The 26,664-nt window shown below is 42.1% G+C and overlaps 1 protein-coding gene across 28 annotated transcripts in view; it reads left to right on the forward strand.

The window, feature by feature from the left end:
• Positions 1-26,664, forward strand: part of MAGI1 (membrane associated guanylate kinase, WW and PDZ domain containing 1) — a 337,306-nt gene that overhangs the window by 269,023 nt on the left and 41,619 nt on the right. For 13 of the 28 annotated variants that reach the window (XM_032698643.1, XM_032698646.1, XM_032698647.1 and 10 more), the window contains exons 7-12: positions 984-1,022; positions 5,414-5,471; positions 7,732-7,820; positions 8,751-8,843; positions 11,699-11,881; positions 13,039-13,659. In XM_032698643.1, the coding sequence (XP_032554534.1) occupies positions 984-1,022; positions 5,414-5,471; positions 7,732-7,820; positions 8,751-8,843; positions 11,699-11,881; positions 13,039-13,659 (1,083 nt within the window). The remainder of the gene's footprint in view (positions 1-983; positions 1,023-5,413; positions 5,472-7,731; positions 7,821-8,750; positions 8,844-11,698; positions 11,882-13,038; positions 13,660-26,664) is intronic. The other 15 variants (XM_032698644.1, XM_032698667.1, XM_032698665.1 and 12 more) reach the window with 4 other exon arrangements.

Here is a 26,664-nt window from a genome sequence, read left to right on the forward strand (position 1 = left end):
AATTTGTATTTCACACTAATAGTCCCAAACAACTGTTGGCAGAATATTTTGCAAACAGGTTGTGCAAGTGGTTTTTTGGGTGTCCAGATTTTCCTAAGCTATATTGTGACTCTACGTTTTCTGGTTGGTTCTGTCATTAATTTATGTGGCTTAAACTTTGCTGTATTAGGTCCAAGATTGTTTTTACCATCTTTGTTCTTGTTTTGTCACCATCTTTCATTTTCAGACTGCATTATTATTATTTATAGGCTAAGCAATACTTTAATCATCTGTGTCACTGTTAACTTATGAATATGGAGCAGATAATGATAAATGGAGCAACAGCGAATATTGATGGCTTTGTGTCTTTGAAAAATTATGTGATCTTTGTCCCAGGTGCCCTGCTAAAACTGGTGCATTCCTATACATGCCTCACCAGTGCATCTGGACTGTAGTGAGGATCTGTGCCTCCAGTTAAACAAGGCACTTCATGCCTATGTTAAATCATCTGAGTAGGACAGTGAAGTCATTTGGACCTTGTTTGCACATAAATTTAGGTACTTCCTTGAAAATCTTGCTACATTAGTCCTTATTTAGGTGCAAGGTTTTCCTCTCAGATTTTTTCATTAGTATTCATGTCTGGCCTTCTGATAGATCCACGTGTCTGCAGAACGGATTGCGAAGGTCGGAGTGTGCAGATCTGAGGGAGAAGCCTCACTACAGTGAGAACAACACAAATGCATGATTTTGCCATATCAAACCATGACGTGGAAGTAGTCCATTGATACAGATGTTTTGAGAGTACAAGAACCAGTTTTTTCATTACCTTCATCAGATCCATCAATATTCTGATCACTGAAGTGTGATAAATGGAAAGCTTGGGCTTGGTCTGTAGAAAATTAGTGCTGGTTCTGCTGTTTGCTGTAGGGAATTTCTTGCTTGGTGCTGGTATCTGAAATTTTCTTTTAATTTTTTCTGTCTCATTTACTGCTCTTCCCTTGGAGAAGAAGGGGTACACACGGAGGAACTGGACAGTGAACTAGGTAAATCATCCATCTCTCGTTTTGATGTTTGACTTCAAGTGCACTGTTTTAAGCCTTTAATTACTTACTTTCTCCTTTGTATCATTTTGCATCTTTCAGTTTTTTTATTTCAACAAGCGTAATTTATCAGCAAAACTTCCCTAGCATTAATCTTTCCCTAGCTTCAGATCTACAGTGGTTTTCTTACTGATTGAGAGTTTGAAGAAAGCTAGAGGGCCTTAATCTTGCAAAGTTGGTTCGAAGCCGCTTCCTCCTGGACCCTGCAGAAGTCGGGGGCTTTTCCTTTGGCATCGCTGGCTCCAGGAAAAAGCTTATAGATGCTGAAGTTGGAATCAAGTAGCTAATGATGTTTTTTCGCCAGGGCCAAAGACATTTTCCAGACAGTAGAACCTGAGTGTGATTTAGAAAGTTTAAGTGTTACATCAGATGCTTCTGCCGAGCTTGTGAATGAAGCAGTTGAAAATTTTGCCTCAGTCGGTGATTTTGTAAACAGATTATTTTCAGTGATGTGGTACACTTTTATTTGCTGCATCTTTTTGTGAAGGATGCTGTCTTGATATCTAATCTCAGCAGTGCTCATTGTGTTTATACTGATGGTGGAGGTAGTTGTTATTTCTGTTCAGCTATGCTCTAGTGCACTCGGAAAGCTGAAAGGATAAGAGGTTGCAGAGGATTTTATTTCCACTAGGACTATTATTGCTTTTAAAAAGGACTGTACTTACAGTTCATAGTTCTGTGTACTGGAGGAATTGTATTACTGGGGAATTAACCTCTGGTTTCTGTAATGACTTCCAAGTAAGTGTATTCTGCTCCCTGCTTCTGTGTGATGGATATGGCATCAGCAACCAGCAGCAGACTTTTAACACTGCTCCAGGAGTGGTTCTTCTGAATAGTATGCCTGGAATAATGTTTGAGGCCTAACTTCTTTTAGAGCAAGAATTTGAAAGACAATTTAAAGAAGAATGCATTCTATTTAGTGGTACATGAGTGTTACGTGCAGCTCATACAAATAATCAGCAGCAGACCAAGTAACATCAGAGGTAGGTGGATGCACACCAACGACATGCAAAAGGTTCTCACGGAGCTCTACACAAACAGTGATTTAAAATGAGAGAGAGGATGAAAAAAAACAAATTTAGAGGCAGTAATGAATTAGAAATGACCCTTTCTTTCAGTCTGCTATCAGGATCTAGTGCAAGAGAAGAGCTGAAAAAATAGATGCAAGGAAACTCATTAATTGATAAGCCTGACCCCAGTTCTGCAGGAACTTACGTACACAAGTGTTTTGCTCGAACATCACGAGATGTTCCCTTTGTTTTAATGCAGATAAGCTTTATTGAGCTCACAGCCCATCAATACGCTGTTGAGCTGAGTGTTGAAATGTTGCAGTGTAAAGAAAGATGTTTTCAAATTACTCGATTCGTTGCAGCAACATTAGGGAGGTGGCATGAAAACTCATGGTTAGTATAAATTACTTGGTGACACATATTTAGCTCCTTAGCTTATCGACAGTTTTAGTTCTAAACATAAGGTAATTAAAAAGTGGGGATTTGCAGAGCTGCTTGTTTGCCAAGACGTGTTGAATATGGAGTAACAGGCCACCTCTTTTTAACAGAAGGTTGAACAAAAGGACACACAAATTTACCCTTAGTGTAGAATTTAACACGTGCATGGGCAGACCCTCCTGGCCTCACAAAGAGTAGTAAGAGCTGAGTGTGCTGAGGTTCTCTCCAGCTCCTTCATAGTGATGCATGGATGCAACTAAAATACCTGGTGGTTGAAGAAGTAGTGTTTTAGGAATTCATCCAGCCTCTCTGTATGTGGGGCAGGATACTAGAGCATCTCAGTAGGAATCAGTGTATTTATCCCAGGCTTAAAATTGTGAAATTAGATACTTGTCCATTGAATTTACCTGCTGACAAATGCTCTGGGGCTGCAGGGTGCTGCATGGATGTACTGAAATAAAAGCCATATGGCTCACTCAGGCTCCTAATGATGCAAAATGTTTTTGGAAATCTCGTATTTGTGATAAAATCTAATGTTTTGGGTCATCTTCAGTTTGGCAGGAGAGATAGAGAAGGGAGATGAATAATTTAAAGCAGCTAAGAAGCTAGACTGTGCAACATGGCTATGGAGAATATTGCTTTTTGCTTTAGAGAACTTCCAGAAGATTGTAGAAGTCAGAAAGTGCATCTACATAATCAATAAGAAATGTGTTCAAAGCTGCAGTTTTGTATATTGTTGCATCTGAAAACATAGAGATATCTTCTTAAATAGAAAGCTGCAGAGATAGTAAACTGTAAAGATTTTGGCATAATGCCATTTTTGGGGTTAGGAAAGCGCTGTTTTTCTAATCTTATGTGAAAATGCTTTAAAAGAGAAAAAAATAAAAATATCAAAATCTTTTGTGAACAGAATAAAGGCAAAAAAAAAATTTGCTTAAACTTTTAAAATAAAAATCACTTAATAATCCAAAATAGACAAAATACATTTATCAGGAAAGCTGTAGAAAACTCATTTGAAGGCATTTGTGCATTATTTCCCCCTTCCCTCATTGACTTTTTATTTTTCTTCCACCTCAGCTTGATCTCTTTACCATTCTACTTTCACCATAGTGAAACGAGCTAAATGGCTGCCACAACCTGTGATTTTCCCAATCTCCTGCTAGGTCTTAATTTAACTGCACTGAAAATCTGGAAGCCAATCCCACAGTGCATTCACCTTATGGGACTCCTTTGCAAACCTGAGAGTTCCCTTTGCAAAAAGACTTTCAAGATTGGCCTCTAGCTTTCTGACTTTTTCTCACATACACTTGCAGGGTATAAAGGAATATCTGTTTCTGAAGCGCTTGATCTGCTGATAAAATTATAGAGTTTTTTCATGCCCAAAAGTTAGCATTGGCTTGCATTTAATGGCTTATGTCTCAAGGAATCCAAAGATGTTCAACCCAATAAGGATAAAAAAATGATAAGAATGGGAAACCTACCTTTTGTCTGCAAATAAGGGATATGTGGAGCAAAACCTATGAAAATTGATTTCATCTGATCTCCAGCCAACTCTGAACACAAACATAAACTTTGAGTAATTAGTCCATGTGTGTTTGTATAGATTCTGTTCCTCTCCAGTGTGGAGATATTTCTGTCCTTATGGCAATGCTATTCTAGTTAATGGGCCATTGTTGATTGTATTGGCTCAGCAACTGGTGCCATTAATGAAATAAATCTTTGCATTTGATAATAAACAAACATAGATTGCTATCAGTCTTGACTATTTCATGATAAATTTTGAGGAATTAACTTGCATGGAGTATTTGAACTTGTATTATCCAACAGTGTTGCTTTCTTTAAAATTTAAATGAATTTGCAGGGTCTGTGGGACTACATGTGCACAGTCCATGGTGTGGTAGAGCCTTTTTCTGAGTTGTTTCTTGGTATGACACAAACACACCACTCTGTATTGTTAATAGGATGATTATTTCGTTACCCACAGGCAATGGGAACATTGTGTTTAAATGAGTGGCACAAGGATCAGGCCCTTAAGTAATACATACAGCTTTAATAATCCTCAGTTGGATGCTGAAGTGATTTTATATACATTTGGTAATTACAGTTAAAGTACTATATGCAGTCTAGAAAATCAACAGGAACAAAAGTGGATACATTTCCAAATGTTAACTTCAGAACTGTTTTTTTGTTAATTATGCTAATTAAAAAAAGGAAGTCTCTGTTACATGTGACTGTGGCAATGTGTTCTTACAGTAAGTGCTATACAGTGAATACATCTGAGTGTGCCAGCCACTTGCACGGGTTCTATATGCTGAGTGTTCACGTTAAATTCACTCTGTCCTGTTTCAAGATGTGTTTTGTGTTGAGCTCATGGCTGAGCAATGCAAATCCCAAAGAGAGGAGTAAAAAGATCCTGTTTTCAGCAGTGGTGAGCATGGGTGGCTTGGCCCTGGTATAGGAGGTGAAAGTGGTCTCTGTCAGTGGGCTACAATTGCTTGCCATAATCTCACACACCTTCACAGGTTGGTGTTGAAATGCCCCTGGCTTGTTGCCTGCATGGACTTCCCCTGCAGTGCTCCATCCAGAGCCACTGCCCTTGGTGGTGAAACCAGGAGAGTACTTGAGACAGAACATTAAGCATTTGCTCATTTAATGCAAAAAGCAAATCAAAAATGGGCTAGAATGGGCTTCTTCCCAGTGAGGTGTTAACCCAGCCCAGGGAGCACAGGCTGGGATGTTGGTGCTGTGCTGTGCCAGCCTTTCTAAGGAGGCTGTGATCATTCTGAAAAGTGTCTGAAGCAAAGCCTGAGCTACTGATGAGTTTTGCAGCTGCCTGTCAGAGAAAAACTACATCGGAGGCTTCAGTAATGCTTTTTCTATTTCCAGAGTTGCCTGCTGGTTGGGAGAAAATTGAGGATCCCGTATACGGTGTCTACTATGTAGAGTAAGTGCTGCTCCCTGTTTCTGGTGTGGCTGTTGGGTGGAGGAAGACTTTCCTCACAGTGGGCTCTGTGCTTTACTGGGAGCATCTCATGCCAAGGAGGAGGAGACCCTGGCCCCCTTACAGGCTGGGGGTGCTGTAGGGCTGGGGAGAGGGCAGTCATGCCTGGCCATTCTCCATCTATCCTGGAGTGGGAGTGGGCTCAGGGAAGACAGGAGTGCCCTGGGAGGGGGTTGAGCTCAAGGAAGACAGGAGCAACTCAGGGTTGGGGTGTGCAGAAATCCCTATATCTCACAAAATACTTCTATCCAAAGAACATTAACAAGTATGCAATTAACTGAGCTTGATCCCCTTCGTACAGTGCCATGATCAAAATACAAGTGTGCAAAGCAGACACCAATTCAGTTGTGTCAGAAGACACTCAAAAGGAGGAATGGTGAAGCTGATGTGGCCAAACAACAACAGCAGAGGTTCTTACATCAGGCTATGTTGTTGGGAATAGAATTACAGGTTTAATGGGACTCTCTGTGGAATTAGAACAGCTTCTCCTTTATCTAGCTGTCCAATCGCTCCTTTGGGAAACCAGAGATCTGAGTTCTGTTTCATCACTGACCCCATAAAATGAATTTTTAATTATGTGTATACTCCTGTCTAGTAGGATGGCTTATGATAGTCCTCAGAATAGATATGGAATACAGTTTCTGTCTGCTTTGGCTCATTTCTGACCCCACCATCTGTGCCTAGGGAAACAGGGTTAGCAAACTGTGTAATTAAGGCTTGACATTTATTTACGAAAGACATCAAGAATATTTTTCAGCTATTAAATGCCATGCCAAGAGGTCTTTACAGCATTTTTCCCTGTCACTTTATATATACATGCCCATTAGTTTTGTGGCACTCCTTACTCATTGAATTAAATCTAAAAGTAACAGCAATAAGACATAATTTTATTTTACTTACTTTCTCTAAGCTAGCAAGATGGTTATAATTTTAGCATTTGTCTCTGTCCCTTCAATTCAGGCACTCTGTTATTACATAATAGTTTTTACTGAGACACAATTGTATCATGAAAAAGTTTATATCATTTTTAAAATAGTTATCAATTTTCTTAACTTTCTGAAAATACCTTGAAATGAGAAATCTTTTACAGACCACATTAACTTGTTTTTATTTGACTAGCTAAATATTTTTCCAGCGATTTGATATTGATCTTCAGCAGAAAAAAAGTTCTGAGCATAACTCTCTGGAGTGCTTCTGTCACAATTACCTGAAAAATTGGTTGGTTGTTCGTGTGTTGGGTTTTAGGTTTTTTTATAAAGACACATGGGGTAGGAGACAATATAATAGCAAGTTCTTAACAGGAAACTTTACTTTGGATACAAAGATGAGCTTTAAGCTGATATAATTTTCTAAGGTCTGCCTGCTCCTCTGCTGCAGAAAATCACTACTGAAAATGGCTCTTGAACAGTTGATGAACCATAAAGCTGCAGGGAGTCCCAGACGTGCCCCCACCACCCCAGCATCTGAGGCTGGTGTTCCTCACTTGGTTTCATAAGATGGTTAATCCTCTTGTGGAGTGCATGGCTGGTCTGCTGTGCTGGGGCTGGGCTGCTTTTTTTCATTTTCCTGAGATTGGTAAGAAGTATTGACTCTCAACATCTCATACTGGTCAAAAGCTGCCTAACGAGTACAGCTGAAGTTTCACCAATGCTGGTTTCCACTGGGAGCATTTGATGGTGGCTGATTCTGGATAGATTTTGATTCATTTGGAGCCCAGCTCATAGTGTGCTCCCCTGCAGATATTTTTAAGACACCTGGTGTGCATTGATCAGATCACTGACAGATATCATTACCAGTGGTTGGGGTTTATTTGTTTTGTTCAGTTTTAACTTTGGTGAGCCAGGGAATGACTGCACCTCTGGGAATCTGATTAAAGCAGGGATGCTACAGGCCTGTCTTTTGAAATGCAATCAGACAGAGCACCTTTTCTCCTTTAATCTCATTTTTCACAGATAGATCACTACTTTAATGTGTTTGGAGGAATTAGCCATTCCTACTCAAGACATCATATCAGTACTGGAATCCTCTTGTTTTTCTAAATACTGTATTTGGCAATACTAGGTGAGCCTTGCTCCACACTCACTGCTGTTGGGTTTGTTTGGTCTTTTACTCCTTTCCTCAGAAAGAGGAGTTTCATGCCTGGCCCTCATTCATTCTGTTTGCATAAAGGGTTTCCTAATTTATTGCTCTCTTTCATCTCCAGCCACATCAACCGGAAGACACAGTATGAAAACCCAGTTCTTGAAGCAAAGAGGAAGAAACAGCTCGAGCAACAGCAACAGCCTCCAGAAGGTTGGCACCCCTGAGGGCATCATGGTCGGGGTGTTCATGAGGGAACGTGCCCTCCCTTGCCATGGCAGCACCATGACAAAGTGTTTGTCCTTCCTTCTGTGGCCTTAGTGTTTAAAGGCAAAGTCATGTGCACAGGAAATGTTGTGTTTGCCCTTCACATAAGATGCAGCAAAGGAGAAAATCTAGACCATATTGTAACAACTTAAACACAGAAGCTTTCAGGCTTGTTAGAGAGGAAAGATTTTTCTTTAGATGTCCTTTATTTCTGGAGAGTTTATAGACTTCCCAAAACCAAGTAAAACAGATGTTTTCCTGTTTAATCTGCTCCATCAAGTAGTTCAAGTAGATGGTGGGTGGTGTTCCAGTCTGTACTGGGACTCAGGCTGTCAAAGGGGATGAGTAGTGGGCATTTACATGCACTGGAAAACCCTCTACACGAGAGATTTCTTAACCCAAGACCTTTGGAAGATGTCAGGCTCTTACATGTGAAGTAATTTCATTATTTTGAAACACTTTTTTTTTCCTCCCCTCCCCCCTCTTTTTTTTTCTTTCTTACTTTGTTTAATTTATTTTTTTCTTCAAATGCAGCCCAACTGCAGTGAGGGGCATGTGGCATTTGGGCTTGTTCTTCTACTTAGGTGCCATGAGTGCCACGGGGAATAGATTTCATTTAAATATCAAGTCCAAATAGATGCAAATCAAGAGCTTGAGGTAGGATGTCCCAGCAGATGGATCAGTTGACCTGGACATAGAGATCCTCCAGAACTGTTTTTTCCCGTTCATTTCATTCCCTCTGTCTGTGACTCTGTTTCCTCTCTTGCCATGCTTCTCACATCTCCTCTGCCTGAACTCCACACTCACAGCATGTGCTCTGCAGCAGCTCCTAATGCTGCTGTGAAACAAGTAACATTTCCCTCTCTGCCTCTCCAGAATGGACAGAGGAGTGTCCATCTCTCCCACCACCCGCTGCTCCAAACCATGTTTCAAACAACCAAGAGGCAGTTCGGGAAGCACCAGTGCAAGGTAACAACCTTGTTAAATGGGTTGTAAAAGAGCAACAAGGTTTTTTGCTGAGAGTGAAATTCCTCGGCCACCAGCAAAGGCAATATTTCCGTCACTAGTGTCGCACACCAGGGCATGTGCCTGCTTACCTGAATTCCCACAGATTTTGAGACTAGTTTCAAGACCACATTTGGTGCCGCATGCAAAAGGCAAATGAGATCACGTTCATCAAGAAAAGGATTGTGATTCCTCTGCATGAGGAGGGAATGATAGTAGAGTCTGACGTACTTTGAAGTTGTACTTATGTACTTTAGGCTATTACAGCCTTATTTATTAGTGTCAGTGGTCTGTGTAACCGATTGTTCACAGACTAGTTGCTTGTCTTAAGTAACTAATGAGACAGGACATGAATCATTCCTGAATTTGCAGCATGAGCTGAAGCAATACCAGGTCAGGTTGCCAGCAAGGGCAGGGAGTTCCACTTGTACCTGCTGCAGTAAAGCACTCTCTGGTTACGAGTGGTTGTAAGCAGGCTTCTCTTTGACTACACCTAAATTGCATAGAAAGTGAATGGCATTGTCCAGAAGGAGCCAGAGCCTGGGGAAGGTGAGAGAGGGGGCATCTGGCTGGAATGCATCTTCCTGGCAGAACTGGGAGCAACTGGGAACTGGGAAATGCTCCCATGCTCGGCAGGTCAGCTGTGGTCTCCAAAGGTGGGTCTGGCAGGAGTGTTGCTGTGCCAGGCAACCTTTCCAGGCAGGAAGAGCCAGGGAATGCTCTCTGCAGCAGGTGGCAGCAGATCAGCCCTTACAAAATAGACATGAGGAATTTAGCAGTATCCAAAGCCCCCAGCACGTTCCTATGGGGTATTAGAGTACATTAGAGTAATCCAGTCTGTCAGCAAGGAAAAGCATGGGAGATCTGAGGATGGTACCCTGACCACCAGGCACCTGGGTTTAGGCATGTCATCAGAGTGCCCCAAAAACGTTGATCTTCCTCAGGGAGACATCTGTGAAAGCCAGCTCTGCCTTTTCCACTGTCAGGCTGATGCAAGGGCTGCCCAAGCATCTGCACACAGTGATGGAAAGGGCCCATCACTCGGGTCTCTTCCCACTCCCAACTGCCAGCCACCGAAATGTGCAGCAGTGTTACAGGAGAGAATTAACCTGTCTCAGCACCACTCTGAGTGATGTGTCCTGGTACCTGCTGACGACTCCTCCTCTCTTTCATTCCTTCCTCTTCCTTTCTCAGCACTGCTCTCTTTTCTCTTGCTCCCCATTTGCAGCAGCTGTTTCCAGCTTCCATATCCCCCAGCCCTGTGCCCAGAGGTTTCCATCTCTCCCCTTGATGGCACTGCTGGCATGGACGTGGGCACAAGGACCCCTCCTTGTGCCCCTGGCAACACTCTCCCAGCCTGGGCTTTGTAGATAACACTAATTTAAAATGTGATCTCCTCCTAAATCCTGTAGGTGGGACATAGCCTGTGGTGCTGCTGTCCTGTTACTGCAGGGCAAGCTCAGCCTCTATCTGTAGGCAGACACCAGGAAGCTGTGTTTATTCTGTCTTTTGAACCAGAAATGAGCCCAGGACCAAGCCCCACTGCAGGTTGTTCTTAGCTATGTTTGTTACCTGAGACATTGGGTTGCACTTTGATAGTCAGGGCTTTTTGCAGGTTGGAGTCTGAGCAGAGCATCTGCCCACAGTCTACGGGATTACTGTGTTCCTATGCTACCCTTCAAAGGCAGAAGACTACAAGTCCTCACTCTGCCCCCTCATGAATAATCTTCAAATATACATTTTTTTCCCCCACTCAAAGGCTTATGAGTCTCAAATCCCCTCTCTTTCCCTCGAGGTCTCCTTTCTGAACAGAGGCCCACGGCAATGCTGCCGAGGTGTTTGAAAGTGCGCCAGCTCTCCTGGCTGTGATACCCACTGCTGATCCTGGAGCTGTCACCAGAGGGCTTAGTGGTGCAGTCTAAGCGTTAAAAACAATTAAAAGTGCAAAGGTGTTTAGTGTTGGTACTGTGAAGTACAGCAACCATGATCCCTTTTCCAAGCCTGTGCAACATGCTTTGTAAGGGTGCACTTTTGTCTGTGCAGCACCTCTTTCCCTCTGAACTGTGCTCCCAGAGAGCATTACCAGCCCTCCAGCACAGCTGCTCCGGTCCTGGGCCGCTCTTTGATCCATACTTCACACTGGCAGTGTTTCATCCACAACAGGCAAGGAGCAGAAAAGAAGGAGAAAAGGCTTCAAACAGTGTCTAAAGAACAACATCAGCATCCTCCACTTTTTCACCAGAGGAGGTCACAGGGTGGTAGGGGTGGTGGGGCTGGGGGGTTGTACTAAAGAATATCACTGTCTTGCCAGAGCTCAGAAGTTGCTTTTTCCTCAGTGAGTTGGAGGAGGTCAAGTGGTGAAAAGCATAATGATGTTCCTTTCTGCAGAAAATCTTGCTGCAGACTCCTGTAGGAGGCATTTGTGCTGCCCCCGCCCCATCCTTCCCAGGATGGGTATAACCATCTCAGGACAGAGATAAGACACATATCTAACCAAGCATTCCCAGCTTTAATATATTCCATTCTTTAAAGCAGCATGTCTTCCCCTTTGTAGCCTTTGGGCTTTGGTGTGCACGACCACAGCTAACAAAGTGCCAGGTACTGGGGTTTTTGTTCACACATTTTACTGCATGGCTGGATCCAAGGAGACGGGTGGAGTGCCGTGAGATGAGAGGATGCAGGAGTGAAGTGCAGTCCTGTCCCTGCACACCGCTGTGTTTGTCTGTGTACTTGTTAGAACGGGGAGGGACAGAGGAAGAAGAGATCAAACACTCTTGTCTGCCCGTTTATAGATTTTTTTTTCCAAACTTCCTGCACAGGAAAACCTTTTTTTACACGAAACCCTTCTGAGTTGAAAGGCAAGTTCATCCACACCAAGCTAAGGAAAAGCAGCAGGGGTTTTGGCTTCACCGTCGTTGGAGGGGATGAGCCAGATGAATTTCTCCAAATCAAAAGTTTGGTGCTTGACGGCCCTGCAGCACTGGATGGCAAAATGGAAACAGGTACCGATGCTTTATGTCAAAATCATCACCACCATTTTGATTTATCTTTATACAGCTGATTTTCCATGCCTTTCATAAAGGACTGTAGCCCTCTTCCCCTTATTGGGGAAGGGCATTCAGCTTTCCCATCAGCAACGAGATACCCTGAGAGGGATATGTTCAAAATCTTAAGGCACTTAAGATGGAATTTCAGATGTCAAAATATCCAACTGGGGCTCTTCCAGCTCCTGCTCTCCCCTGAGGAGAGAAGCCAGTAGTTGTGGGGTCCCACGTCAGGCTATGGGTTGCTGCTCCCCACTGTGGCAATGGATGATGGATTTTTGTAGGGCTGCACCACTATGTGTTTTTGTCTCTGCTGTGCTGCTTTCCCCTTTCCAAAGTTACTCCCAAGGAATGGGCAGAGCAGTGGGCTAGTTTGCATTTCCCTGTGTGGATGCACCAAGGGCCAATTTATTTTGGGGGAAATCAGGCCCAGGACGATGGTTTAGTGGTGAAATATGAAATACAGTTTAGTGGTGAACACGGTGGTGCTGGGTTAATGATTTGACTTGATCTCAGAGGTCTTTTTCAATCTTGATTCTATGAAATCTTCTTAGGATTCATCTGAGATCACAACTCCTCACTTGCAGGTCGAGCAGCACAGCAATAAACATCCCTGTTTTGTAGCCCCAGTGTTAATAAAATGACTCATAACTTAATCGATACCTAGATTTCAGCCTGAATTATGAGACATGACATGTGGCACTGTATTTGAGCAGTTGGTGTTTGAGAGCCTTCTGTTACAGCTCTCACGTGCTCTCAGTTTTGTTTCTATCATATGTCAGTGTAGCACAGTGTGGAACACTGAGAACCGGACTTCAAAATAGCTGTTAAACGGGCCATATACCATCATTTGAATTCATTAATTTCTTACGTGAGCCAATTCCATTTTCACTTTCAAAAATGTTTATGTACATAAAGGCTTTATGTAGTGAATCCTCTGTGTGCAGGGAGTTCTTGCTCACCCAAGTGCCACCACCCTCCTTCCTTGTACTGAAATGCTGCTGCTGCTGCCTGTGAGTGGCACCTGTGGATGCTGCAGATCTGCTCTCAGGCTCTAGTCCTCACCCTCCTGGGGTGCACAAAATATATGTGTTTGTGTATCTGTGCCTCTGCAGGGGACGTCATAGTCAGCGTGAACGACACCTGCGTGCTGGGCCACACTCACGCCCAAGTGGTGAAAATCTTCCAGTCCATCCCCATCGGTGCCAGCGTGGACCTCGAACTGTGCCGAGGGTACCCCCTGCCCTTCGACCCCGACGATCCCAACACGAGCCTGGTCACATCCGTGGCAATTTTGGACAAAGAACCGATCATTGTGAACGGGCAGGAAAATTATGACTCCCCAGCGAGCCACAGTAGTAAAACAGGGAAAGTAAATGGCACAAAGGAGGCCAGACCCAGCAGCCCGGCTGAGGTCTCCTCCAACGGACCCCATGGGTACCCCAATGACACGGTCTCTTTGGCATCTTCGATAGCAACACAACCTGAACTCATAACTGTGCATATAGTGAAAGGGCCAATGGGCTTTGGGTTTACTATAGCAGACAGTCCCGGTGGGGGCGGCCAAAGAGTGAAACAAATTGTGGACAGCCCGAGGTGCCGCGGCTTGAAGGAGGGCGACCTCATAGTAGAGGTCAACAAGAAGAATGTGCAGAGCCTCACTCACAACCAGGTGGTGGATATGCTGATTGAATGTCCTAAGGGAAGCGAAGTCACGTTGCTGGTGCAGCGAGGAGGTAAGTCTTCAAAACCGCTTTAAAAAAATTTCTTTTTGAAATTTAAAAAAAAAAAACAAAAAAAACGTGTCATGAAAGATCTGCTCTGCTCTCCTAAGCTTCTCTGGGGAAATGGTTTTTGTCCTGAGGTGTAGGAGCTGCCCCAGGTTGGCAGTTGTCAGGTCACATAGATGATTAAAACTATTTATTGTGTGATGCTGCACTGGCAGGGGTGCACAGGTTCCCATGGGCACAGGCACTGCACACATCCTCTGGGAATGGGCTGAAGGGTGCTGTGGTTAAACGTGTGGCTACATCTTTACTTGCATAACAAACCTTGGTCTCATGCTTGTAAAACTTGCGTGTTTTAAATAGAAGATGGACATTTCTTGAGCTGTTCTGGGCGATGGAAAAGGCTGGTGATACATCCTGTAATTTGCAGTGTTCAAAATCAGATACTCAATCACTCTTCACTGGGGAAGGGTTATGCTTGGGATACAGCTGGGAGTGTAGGAGAGAATTTTAACTTCTCCAGGTTGTAAGCAATTTTTGGACACATTTGTTTGCTGTGCACTTGGGGACCACTGCTCATTTTTTGTTGCGTTGCTGAGGCCACCAGCAGGTACAAAACCTGTCCCCCAGGCAGTATGTCTGCAGCCCACATGGAGCATGGATGGCAGGTAGCCTGTCAACGATCAGTCCATCTACTGGAACTCTTTCCCTACACATAATAAGGGTAAAGTAACTGGAGGAAGCACCCCCCACCTCTCATAGCACACTTTTATCCTGTGGATTAAGATTACTGGAATAGGGTCAAACTCACAGGGAAGCTCCAGGTCAGCTGTTGAGTGCAAAGTCAAGAGCACAGGGGCCAACTCTCGCTCCCTCTGCTCTGGCATTGTCAGTGGGGATCTCAGAGGGACAAACTCTGGCCTCACTGTCCCATGTAGTGGTTTTTATGGAAAACACACACATTGCCTCACAGGGATGAACAAAGTTAAGCTAACGAGTAGGTACTGGACACAGCCTCCAACCAGCTCTGAGAGGAGTGTGTGCAATAAAAGTACTTTTCTTATTACTTTAGTTTAAAGTGTTTTGATTGTAGTTAGTGAGCAACAAAAGCCAGCCCATTTTAACTGGGGACAGGTTGCTTCCTGAATTTACAAGTCTGGTTTGTTGTTTTCAAAGACCTGTTTCGAGGCATTGAAGACATTGGTTCTGCAATTAATAGCTCTGGAGAATGCACTACCATTCCTATATTCCTTCCTTTCCAAGTGCTTACTGTGTTTTTGTATTTTGATAGTAAATTAAAAAGTAGAGAACAGAATATATTAAGAATTCGCCAATTTTCAAAGTGTGAGTTCCTTAAAGACTTAAGGTACTGTAGAGATTTAAAAAATGCACTGCGTTCTCATGATTAATATATGTATTATGGAGAAAATATGGCTGGAAGAAAAATAGCAGCTATTATTAATCCTCCTGGAGAGTGCATGTATATCTGGTAACACCATACATTAATTATTTGAATTGTGCCTGACATTTAATAATCCTCCTTATGCCTTGAAGGCATAATTAAAAGATTTGATGAGGAAATAAAAGCATAGTTTTAATAAAATAGTAAATAGTTCCCTGGTAATATCTTGTTGAATCTCTCTTTTTTTAAAAAAATGTTAATTGAGAAACTAACCACATGTTGAGCATTTGCTATCACCTTCCTAGACAGGTTCCATATCAGTCTCCTTGAACTGCCTGCCTCGCTCCCTCCAGGTCCTGTCATTTCCATCTCAGCACAGAGCACCTGCAGTTTCAAATTTCACACTCTCGTGGTACAGGACTCAGAGACTGTGATGGGCCTGGACCCGCAGTTAATCACTGAAAACAGGTTTCTCTTCACACCCAGAAGAAAGCTGGACCAAAAGGCACTCAAGCTGTGGCAGAGAAGCCAAGCAGAGTATGGACAGTAGTAGCCCCAGAACCGAAAACAGTCAGGTTTGTGCAAAGCTTGTAAGGTGATGCTGGTGGATGGGAGGCTGGATGTGCCCTGGCTGTGTGTGCTGGCAACCCAGAAACCACCTGTGTCCTGGGCTGCTCCAAAGCAGCAACTGAGGGAGGGGATACTGCCTTTCTACTCTGCCCTTGCAAGATCCCACCTGCAGTGCTGCATCCAGCTCTGGAGGCCCCAGCACTGGAAAACCATGGACCTGTTGGAGCAAGTCCAGAGGAGGCCACAAGATGGTTAGAGGGATGGAGGACGTCTCCTATAGTAAAGACTGAGAGTTGGGGTTGTCCAACATGGAGAAGAGAAGGCTTCAGGGAGACCTTACAGCACCTTCTGGTACCTGAAGGGGCTACAAAATGGCTGGAGAGGGACTTTTTATAAGGGTATGTGGTGATAGAACAAGGGGAATTGGCTTTAAACTGAAAGTGAATAGGTTTAGATTAGATATTAGGAAGAAATTCTTGACTGTGATAGTGATGAGGCCCTGGCACAGGTTGCCCAGGGAAGCTGTTGCTGCCCCATCCCTGAATCTGTTCAGGGCCACATTGGATGCAGCTTTGAGCAACCTGGTCTAGTGGAAGGTGTCTGTGCTCACAGCAGGGTCATTGGAACTAGATGATCTCTCAGTTCCCTTTCAACCCAAACTATTCTGTGATTCTATTTAAAAAAAAAAAAAAAAAGATGGGACTGGCTAAAATCACCCAACACTCAGTGCTGCTGCTCTTGGGTCCTTTCTCCTGTAACTTGACCTCGTGTCACCCCTGCCAAGTCTTTTATCAGCAGTACCATCCCCAGACAAGGTGCCGCTATTTATTTTGGTCCAATGGCAGAAATGTGCTTGGCTGGAGTGTCTGATGAGCTCCTTCAGGGCCCTCGAAGCAGTTCTTCTTTAGCTTCCCTGTCACTTGTCCTTTCCTCCTCCTCCCTCTGGTGTCCAGTGAGGAAAGTGCTCAGATGCTGTCAGCATCCTTACTTCAGCCCAGCATTTGCATTCAGTCCCGCTGTGCAGGAAGCATCCCTGCAACACTAAGGCTGGTGTTCAGAGTTGTTGAAATGATTTTCAGAAGTGATTACTAATCAGGCGGAAAAATATCAGAAAAAGATGTATAATATACAGGAAAAGCTCTGCCTGCTCCAAGCTGCTGGTGCACTCCCAACAAGGAGGTGTAATTGTTAAAATGCAAACCCAGAGCTGCTGAGAGCAGTGTGTAAAATATTTACTGTGAAGTGTGTTCATCTGAAGAGCTGCCTTACGGGAGTGGGAGAATCCTGACACTGCCTCAGAGTGAGGAACAGAAGGATGATTTCAGAAGGGATGAAGTTGAAATGCCCCCTCTGTGTCCTCAACTGCTCACTTGTGATCTGAAATCATTTGCAGGACTCATGCAGGGTTGAGGCAGAGGGATAAATACTTTAATACAAAGTCCACAGGCCCCATGGAAAACTTACCTTGTCTGTGATCTCGTTTCATTTTTTATTTTCCCATCACTTCTCTGTAGGATTAATTTTATTATTGCTGTTGTTTCCCTGTTTCACCTGCGCATAGTGCAGGATAAAACTCACTGAGCGTATCTTGAGGGGTTCAGGAAGGGTGAATGCTGAGCAGAGTCAGGGTGCAGAGGGTTAATTGGGCTGGATGCAAGAGCAGGTCAGCAAAGCTGCTTTTGCTTAGCAAAATAAAGCAACGGAGGGGACAGAATAATTATTGTTTCTATTAGGAGGGAGAGATAGAAGATACTTAAACACAAGAGTTGGCTGAAGAACAACTGTGTGTTGTTTGGCCATGAGTAATTTAAACTGGAAATGAGAAGAAAGTGCCAAACCATTAGGGCCTGTGAGTCAAACTGGAGGAGGCACAAAGGCTTTGCTACCTGAAGGTGAAGCTCAGCACGTTTGAAGGGGATAGGACATGTTGCCTGCAACAGCAGAGGAGATTCTTGATAACCCAGCAGGACCCTTCAGGGGCTGTGTACCTCAAAATAAACCAGTGCTCCTGGCTACAAAATGCAGAATTAAGCATATGTTTTTGTCCCTGCACTGGAAAATGTGATTACACATTTTGGTTGTTTTAAAGAACTACTCTTAATAAGGCCACAAAAGACACAACTTTATTTTGAATGTTTGTAGCTGAAAAGGTTCTTTAAACTTGTAATTACAAAGTACATAAAGTACTTTTCATCAAAAAAAAACCAAACAGAGAAGGAAGGTAATATTATTTGCCACTTGAAATCCATTTGTCATTGAATCCTTGTCTACGCACAGTAATCAACTGAAATAAGCAGCTCTCAAATATCTCTCCATTCTGCCTAGATTCTATTCATAATAGAAGCAAAATTTTGTCAGAATAATTTCCCTGCTTCCCAAGGGAATTTTATTCTGGAAGTTGTGTCTGTTTTGGGACAGGTGGGGGGCTGCTTCAGTACAAGTTATTCAGCAGAACTACTGAGCTGTATTTTTTGAAGTCACTAAGACCTAACATTTGTTTCAGTGAAAACATTTGTGTATCTTTTTCGTATATTTTGTGAATTACCTCTGATTAAAGAGGATTATCTTTTTCCTTTTTTCTCCCTCTTTTTTTAAGTCAGCCTTCAGATTAACCAAAAATACATGTTTAGTTTGTGTTCAGTTACAAGAATTACACTGAGCAGTGTTGGTTCAGGTTTAAATGGGCAGTTTCCCTCCAAAGCTTTCACAGTTAGTGCTCACTTGCATCTTTATTCACTGGAAGGTCAAAAATAGTATAAACCTTGAGCCTGATCTACGTAATCCCCTGAAGATGTGTTCCAACTTTGCCTCAGATCAAAGTTAAGGCACGGAGGTGAAATGTCACTCACATGCCATGTGTAAATCAGTGGCATTTCTAATAGCTTTCCCTAGTGCCCAATTCACATTAGACTGGGGAATGGAAATACATCTTGTGAAAAAAAAAATATACTAGAGTTTCATAACTAAATGTGTTTTATGGGAAGAGGAATCGATGCAATATCAACCTGTCTAAATGCTTATCAGTGGGCACCTGAGTCTTACCTTCATGTAAAAGTCCACAGTAAATCCCTTGTTTATGGTTCAATGGAATAGAAGGTGTTTGTGGGGAACAGTGAGGTACGTGGAAGTGGGGAGGGATCTGTGCCAACAGTCCTGCTCAGCTGGTCCTTGACTCAGTGGGCTTAAGAAGGTGCTTGTGACACATATAACTACAACAAGAATTTTTCAGCAATGGAACAAAATTACAAAGCTCTAAAGCAATAAACCTATCAACTCTCCTTAGCTACATGGACCTTCCCTTGCTGTTCTGGTGATGCTCTTGGCATGTGAGAGTAATGAACCTCCACACTTCCCATGGGGAAGAGTTAACTTGTCCTTCCTATGCTGGAAGTGAATGCTTAAGTCCACTGCCTTGGACTTGAAGGCTCTTTGTGGAGCCTAAAATGGAAGGACATCTTTTTTTCTCTCTCTGTCTTGTGTTCATGCCTTTGAAACATCACATAGTAATATAAAAATACATATGCTTTTCTTTCTTTACGCTGTTTGCTGCAGCTCAGGCTCCCCCCAGCCAGGAGAGAGAGAGTCACAGGATCCCTCAGACACAGTGGGAAAACTTTACAAACCATATATCATAAAAACTTGTAATTGCACATTATAATAGAATAATTGAAATCAAATTGCTCTTTGAGCTCTAAAATGTCAAAATACAATTTTCAGGCATAGATGAGCAGTGGCACTGAGCGTTAAATACCTGAGCTGAGTGAAATCTGCTGCTGCTGCAGGTTTCAGAGGATGTTCCGTCACTACTCCATCCTTTCTGCTCCACTACAAACACCTGTCAGCCTGAATTCTGTAAGCAAAAATATTACCTTTGTACTTGTTCATCAAGAACCTCTCTCCTCATGGAAAGTTTCCTCTTCCTGTCCTTAGCAGAAGTGTTGGAACTGGATCATTGAGCTGTAAGAGCCAAAAAAAAAAAAAAAAAAAGTGCTGGAATTAGAGCTCCTTTTCAGTTGCTATCCCTAATGATGTAAAACCATGGTAATTAGAGCTGCAATCAGCTATTCAGTGCAGACTTGAACTCTTTTGAACAAGCCACTCACTTCTGTTTGCCCTTTAGGCTTGCAGTGAAGAGTGAGTTGAAAGTCATGCCACTTAAGCATTGAGCTGCCAGAAAATTTCAAACTGTCTTAGCAGCTGCTGAATTAGAGAGAAAGTGAGTCCAAACTGCATTTAGGACAAAAATCAGAACCTGGGAATCATCTAATGGTTACCACAGAGCGTGTTTACCAGTGCCAAAGCTTGTGGAATGGGAAGAGAAGTTCACTGTTTCCAGCAGTGTTTTCAGTTCTAGTACAGAGAGAGCAGAGCTTTATACTGAGGTCTTTGTCCTGTGTTTGGACCCGTAGGAACCCCTGTGAGCCCCATCTTGCTGAGCACAGAGCTGCTGGTACCAGTCATCCTGCATGCCACCTTTACGGTTGTTTTTCTTACTCTCCTCCCCAGCACACCATGTGGCAGCTCCTTCCCTCAACCCCCAGAGCAGGAGTAGATTTTATTCCTTTCTGCCCTCTGCTGTGCTCAACTCACCTCTGCATTTTTTGAAAATCTCATTTCAAGTCACCTCCTTTTTTTCCTCGCCTTACTTCTGACAACCACCACCAAAGCTCCCAGTACCTTCTACTCAAGTATCTTCCATCAAACCTGTTTGTTGAATCTCTCAGCAATTTGTAACTCAGTAGAGATTATTTTGAGCTGAAAAATACCTGCTTTTGTAGAACAAATAATACCATACAGAACTAACAGGTGGGGGAATATTTTTGATAGCTCATAGGCATCCCTCACTGGTTGGCAAGTCATAGTTAGAAAATCAGAATTGTAGAACGCTTAAAGAAATATATGTCCACGTGTAATGCCAAGATTTATTTTTCAAGTGCATGACTTTGTATTCCAGGGTTGTTACTTTATAATTCCAGAGTTATGAATTTCCTGATTATCTTGGAATCTTATTTGGCGTTTAAAAATCTTTCTTCATTTATTTCCTCTTGTTTATTTTTGTTACTATTTCCTTTAAGGAGATTTGCCTGGGAAGAAGGGAATCAAATTAGTAAAGTTTGTAAGTTGCTCTAAAAACTGTGTTCGAAGTGAAATGAAATGTTTTTAAAATGTTTTCCTGCGTGCCCTTTCCATTTTCTGAAAACAGACTGTCCTAGTAAAAATATGTTGCTAAAACTCATGTGCAGAGAAGGAGCAGGACTGAGGGAACCTTTAGTTGAGAATAGCTGCATCTTTTTTTTTTTTCCAAACCACCAAGTCACTCTTCGTTATTCTCTTCCCTCTGTTGAGTGGAATTATATTCTAACAAGGCCAAAAGAAGCTGATGAGACTTTAAAGCAAGTTTGATGTCACATTTACTATTCTCTTACAGCCTTATTCTGATGAGGGACTAGTATATCAAGAAGCGGATACAAGAATCAGTTGAAGTCAGAAAAAGATGAAATAAAGGAAATGTTACAGGTTTGGGTATTTTTAATAAGAAGTTTGAAGTTCATACCCCTGATTAGAATTGCTTATGTGCATGTATTTCAATCCACTGTGCAAGTTAATTTTCCTGTAACAGCTGCGGAGTGTTAGATACGCCTTTTTGGGACAATGCTGTGTATTGTTATGCAGCACCATACACTGATCACTGGTAATTGGTTTTGTAAAGCAAGCGAGCAGAAACTTGTTTTCTCTTTGTGATAAAAATAAGCCGAATTTAACATTTAAAATCAGGTCGTCTTATAAATAATGTAATATTTTGGATTACGCGGTGTTTTTCCCCTTCAAAGTGCTTTACAGGTGTTAATCTCAGTGACATTAGCTGTTTGTTTTTGATGATCTGAATTTACAAGGTTTGGGATGACTCTGCTTACCAAAAACACAAAGGGAGAAGTTGTGGTGCAGCTGACATCCATGGCAAGGCTCCCATTAGACTCCAGGAGGCAGCAGGGTTTCACCAAGGTTTTGGGTGCCTGCAAATGCCTACAGCCACAAAGGGTAATTGTTGGTAGCTGGCTCAGACACCAAATAGTTTGATATGTGTTACTAATGTCCATACAAATAGTGCATTTGTGGGAACTAATTAATTAGCATTACCACGTTGTGCTGGAGCTTCTCAGTATGAGGCATCCAGTTGAAATAGTAAGTGACAAATTCAAATATCAAAAAGCCCAAGTGTGCAAAAATCTTACTTTAAGCTCCCAAAATTCCAGATATAAAGATACCACACAGGAGTTCTTTCTGTCTTTTTGTTTCAAACCTCTAGTATTCATATCTGATTGCCTTTCCTAAACTATGGGAGGCTAAGGAACTCCAAGCAAAGCACATTATCTATGAACACCTGATTCTAAAAAGAGTAGCTTTATAATATTACAGTTCTGATAATAAAGGAGACTTGGCATCACTGGTATATGAACATTTTAATTGCCTGCAGAATTTCCAGCTACTGCTGGTGTGATACATGTGAAGTGCTGACACTAATCTGTTAGTCATTGGAGGCACAAGTGTTTTCCCCTCAGCTACCCTTCATTAGCTCCATTTACACAGATTCTCTCCTAGAAATGAGTAAGCAAATGAAGAGATGCCTGTGAAATCTGCTTTTTGGGTCAGCATCAGCTTTACATGAGATAGCCTGCATTTTTGTGGCAGCATGGCCTATCTATGCTATAGCTTGTGTCCCCCAGATATATGTGTCATCTGAGCTCCAGAGTTGCTTGGAAGTGTAAAATAGGATAGAACAGTTGCTGATTCATTGTTTGGCATTTTGTTACACATTTTGATTAATTTCAAGGGTTGATATAATTCCCTAAAGTTTTGAGCTATTTCACAAAGGGTGCTTTAAGGCCAGGAGAAAACCTGTACTTTAATTATTAAGGAGGTGAACAATTAATGTGTTTGTAATAGCGAAATAATATCAGTTCTGTGTAGACCTGCGTGCTGACAGCACAATAGTGGTGCTGTGCACATTACACGCATGGCTGCCTTTTTGTGGCAGGGAGTCTAGATCTGCTTTAGCATCAGTAAGAAAACCAGAGCATTTTCTGACTGCTGGGAGAAAAAAACATGGCTGAAATCTTCTCATCAGGATGTTTTATTGCCCAAACCACCTTATCTTGCAGAAAGCAGTAGGCTCTGAGATGAGAAGAAAACAGGGGCTTGCTTAGCAATTGAAAGATGAGAGCTCTGAAACTCTTCCTGAAGGCTTTTTTTTTTTTTTTCTCCCCAACTTGAGGTTTTGAAAGTTGGCGCTTTTCCCCCCCGCCATCCCCCCTTATGTTTTGGTTTGGTTTTGGTATTAAATGCTGAAGTGGTATAAGTGGAGCAACTCAAACCCACACAAGGCTTTTTTATATCAAATGTGATGTGATGTAACACAAGGTGGCACAGCAGAACCTAACACTGTGCATTAGATAAGGCAGCTTTAGCTGGAGGTGTGCCTCCCACATCTTCATCAGGATTTGCAAAGCAGGAAATGGAGCAGACTTGGAGGTGTGCAGCAAGGAGGGTTTCATTCCACTCAGTTTTTCCTCCTACCCTTACATACCACCTGGGTGGCATTTTGGTGTGCATATACTTGTAAATAAGGAGGTTTTATCAGTGACATTGCAGGTAGGTGCAGTAGCTGCTGCCCTGATTTGGCATTGTAATAACCAGTCATAACAGAACTAATGAGGTATCAGAAATCCAACGAAAGTCTTTATCACTGTAAATAAATACATTTGGAGAGTCATTAAAAGCAGAGCAGGTGGGCAAAACTGAGGAAGAAGGATGGCTTTGTAATGGACTAGTCACTGGTTTTGTTCTGTAACAGATTGTTTTTAAATATCTATCCACCTGTCTCAAACTCTCACCATTCTCAATTTAAATTTTTTCCCATTCTGCATTGGGATGTTATGTTTATTCATTTTAAAGTTTATTTTTTCCGGGTCAAATAGACTTATTTTTGTGATGGTGATAGTAAGGAGGAGTATACCATCTTTAAGAACCTGTTAACCTATGTCTTTTGTGCCAGAAGATCTGCAGAGTACCATGAGTTGGACTCAAGAAGTTGACAGGACTTGTAGACCAGACTGTCTTGGTTGAGGAGACTGAGCTTCAGGGAGGTGACACAGCTGGGTGAGGATGCTGGTCAGGGCACTGTGGCTGGGGGTGCATAAAGGTGATGTTGGTAGGGATGTGCAGGTAAATAAATATCAGGGGGTTTGTCTCCATCTTTCAGGGATAGTTTCTGAGATGTACAACTACATACTTGAAATTATATTGAGTTACTGATTTATTTTAATAGAAAACTATTTTTAAACTAATAAAGTTATGTTTTGCAAAAACATCTGTAAAATCATTGTCCCCTAGTAAAGGTTTTCTGTCTTAGTGTGCCGTATGTGCCTTTGCACTCCTCAGGTCTGAATCTGGCTAAGCATTCTGTAAAATATTAGCTTACTATTAAGGGATGTTATTTATTAATAGCAAAATCAAACTAATGCCAAGAGAGCCCTATTTACAGGCATCCCCATTGTGCAGGCTGCTCTCTAAATATGAAATATGAGAATGTGCCATAAGCCACCGAGTTTGGGCATGTGGATTTACACCTTGTAGCAATGCTGTGGTAAGTCTGAAGACAAATACTCTCACTGAGCAGCATAAATAGTGATGTGACAGTAGCAAAATATGGTTTTTCCTCTCTAGTGTCGTCTATACTGAGTTTGGAGTGGCATGTGGGATTGGCCTTGAGGTGCTGCTGCCCTTTGGTACCTACGTGGCCATGCCAAGGGATAGGCAGCTGAGGAGAGGGGCTTTGGGGCTGGACATCTTCAAACTTGCAGCATGCCCCAAAAACTGTGAGATGTGTTCCAGAAATAAAGCTTGTAACCTGGATTTTGTGGGCTTCTGGAAAAGAATGGTTACCTTCATGCATAGCCACACATGTATGCTTATGTATGTGAAAAATAGATATATAATACCTGTGTATACACACACCCTTATCTATGCAAGAAGAACATGAGAGTCTCTCATTACTTTCTGATTCTGGTATTTAGCTTCTAAAATTCGTGAGATTTCAGAAATTTAATGTCCATGTACATAATTGTTTAAATATTAACAAAGATTTTCATTTAAGCGTATGACTCCAACAGCTCGAGCTTTATGGTAAGCTCTTCATTTAATGAGCTTCAAAATAAAAATGCAAGAACTGCTGACATGCTTTCAACCATAGGCTAGATGGTAATTGTCACGCTAATTCTCAAGCTCTTTATTATCTTACTGTCTTGGCATTACCTTATATATATTACTGCATAGTTAAATTTATATTTTCATAGTAATTAAATAGCATTTTATTAGCCTATATCTTTTTCATCGCTTCTAAAATCAATTCTCGTTTGAGATGCTGAAAATATGACTGAGACTTTAACGAGGAGGAATTGTTTAGCATCCCAACCAAAAATGAGTATTTGAGGCTAATACAATTTAACATCTTTAGAGCATCTAGAACTGAAATTCATGTTAATGGCAATAATGTTCTATGCCTCATTATGCTTTTTGTCAGTGACAGTGGGTTAATAATGCCCAAGATGATCTCTTCAAAACATTGCTTTCTTAGCATTAGCATTGAACATTAGCATTAGAAATGTGGCATTTTTCACTGCATTTGGAAGTTACCAAACTTGATTTATGGCAGAGCTATGTTCCTGCAGTGTAAATTATTCTCTTGCTTAAAGCTTGTATTGCATAGCTAATTTTTTGCTAGTGCAGTGACACTCTTGTTGTGCAAATCACGATGACAAGCAGAAAAGTTGGGCAGGGACAGGTAGGGGATTTCTTCATGATGGTGCTCCTTATGCCTGCATAGGTTTGCCTCTCTTGCTGCAGGTTATTCTTGTTCTTTCTCCAGTCTGTAAAAGACCAACTTTCATCTACTTTTTTAGGTAGTGTTTGTCCTTTATTAGAAATTCTTTGGCAATGGATTATACAGAATCAAGGGAATTGCTTTGTCACCATCAACCTCCCATTCCCTGCCCCCCTGGCAGCACTAATGGCCATTAGCATTAATTATTTAAAGTTCCTTGTTTTGCACACAGAAAGCAGTAATCAATGTTCCATGCCAGGTACATGGTTGTGTACCCCCAGACTCTGGTACTTTACCTAAACCTCATCTTTCAAAGTGTCTGTTTTCTTTGATACAGCCTTTGGTTTTTATTCAGCATGGTGTAAGCACTATTTAGAAAGCTTGAGGGTTGGTTTTTTTTCCAGGCAGGAACATTTTCTCTGTAAATGTTAACCTTATGACACAGTCTGAAATCTTTTTCTTGTGTTTTTATTCATCTTCAACTAATTTTCAACATTTGTGCACTCTGGGCTGAAGACAACATAATGGCAAAACCTAATGGGTGACCTTTCCACTTAGACTCACACATGCCTTATTTTGCTGTTGGATATAGATGGTCCACAAGTTGTCCAGTTTGGAAGTGTTAAGGAATTGCAAGAAATGAAGATCTAGACACAGCTGGTTTTCTCCTTCATGTGCAAAACCACCCCAAAACTTTAAAACGTTGAGCAGTAGCCTCAGATGTTTTAAGCCATAAATAAGATGATAGTCTGGCTTCCAGACTGGCTCTTAGCAATTCCAGGAACCTTTGTCCTGTGAGTGGATTGTGCAAACTGATATTGAATTGTTCCAACTTGAGTTGAAATCCCATTGAAATATATACTTTTGTGTGTGTGTGTGGTGAAGAGCAAAGTTTTCACACAGCTGGCCTCCACATGGATGACTCTATGGAACCTAGAGGTAGATGTTCCTTAGGATTCAACTTTAGATAATTTTGATCTACCATCTTTAAAACATGGGGCTGTGAAGCAGGGCACATTGTGTCTGGTGTCCCTTTAGATAATTTTTGAGCATTTATGGCCTTCTGAGCTTTCACCAGAATCAGGCCCAGGCTGTGGTATGGGTCTGTAGTCACACATTGCATTTGTATATGCTCAGTAAAGCAGAATTTACCATGTGATGT

The sequence above is a fragment of the Chiroxiphia lanceolata genome, chromosome 11 (assembly GCF_009829145.1).
Source record: "Chiroxiphia lanceolata isolate bChiLan1 chromosome 11, bChiLan1.pri, whole genome shotgun sequence".
Lineage (NCBI taxonomy): Eukaryota > Metazoa > Chordata > Aves > Passeriformes > Pipridae > Chiroxiphia > Chiroxiphia lanceolata.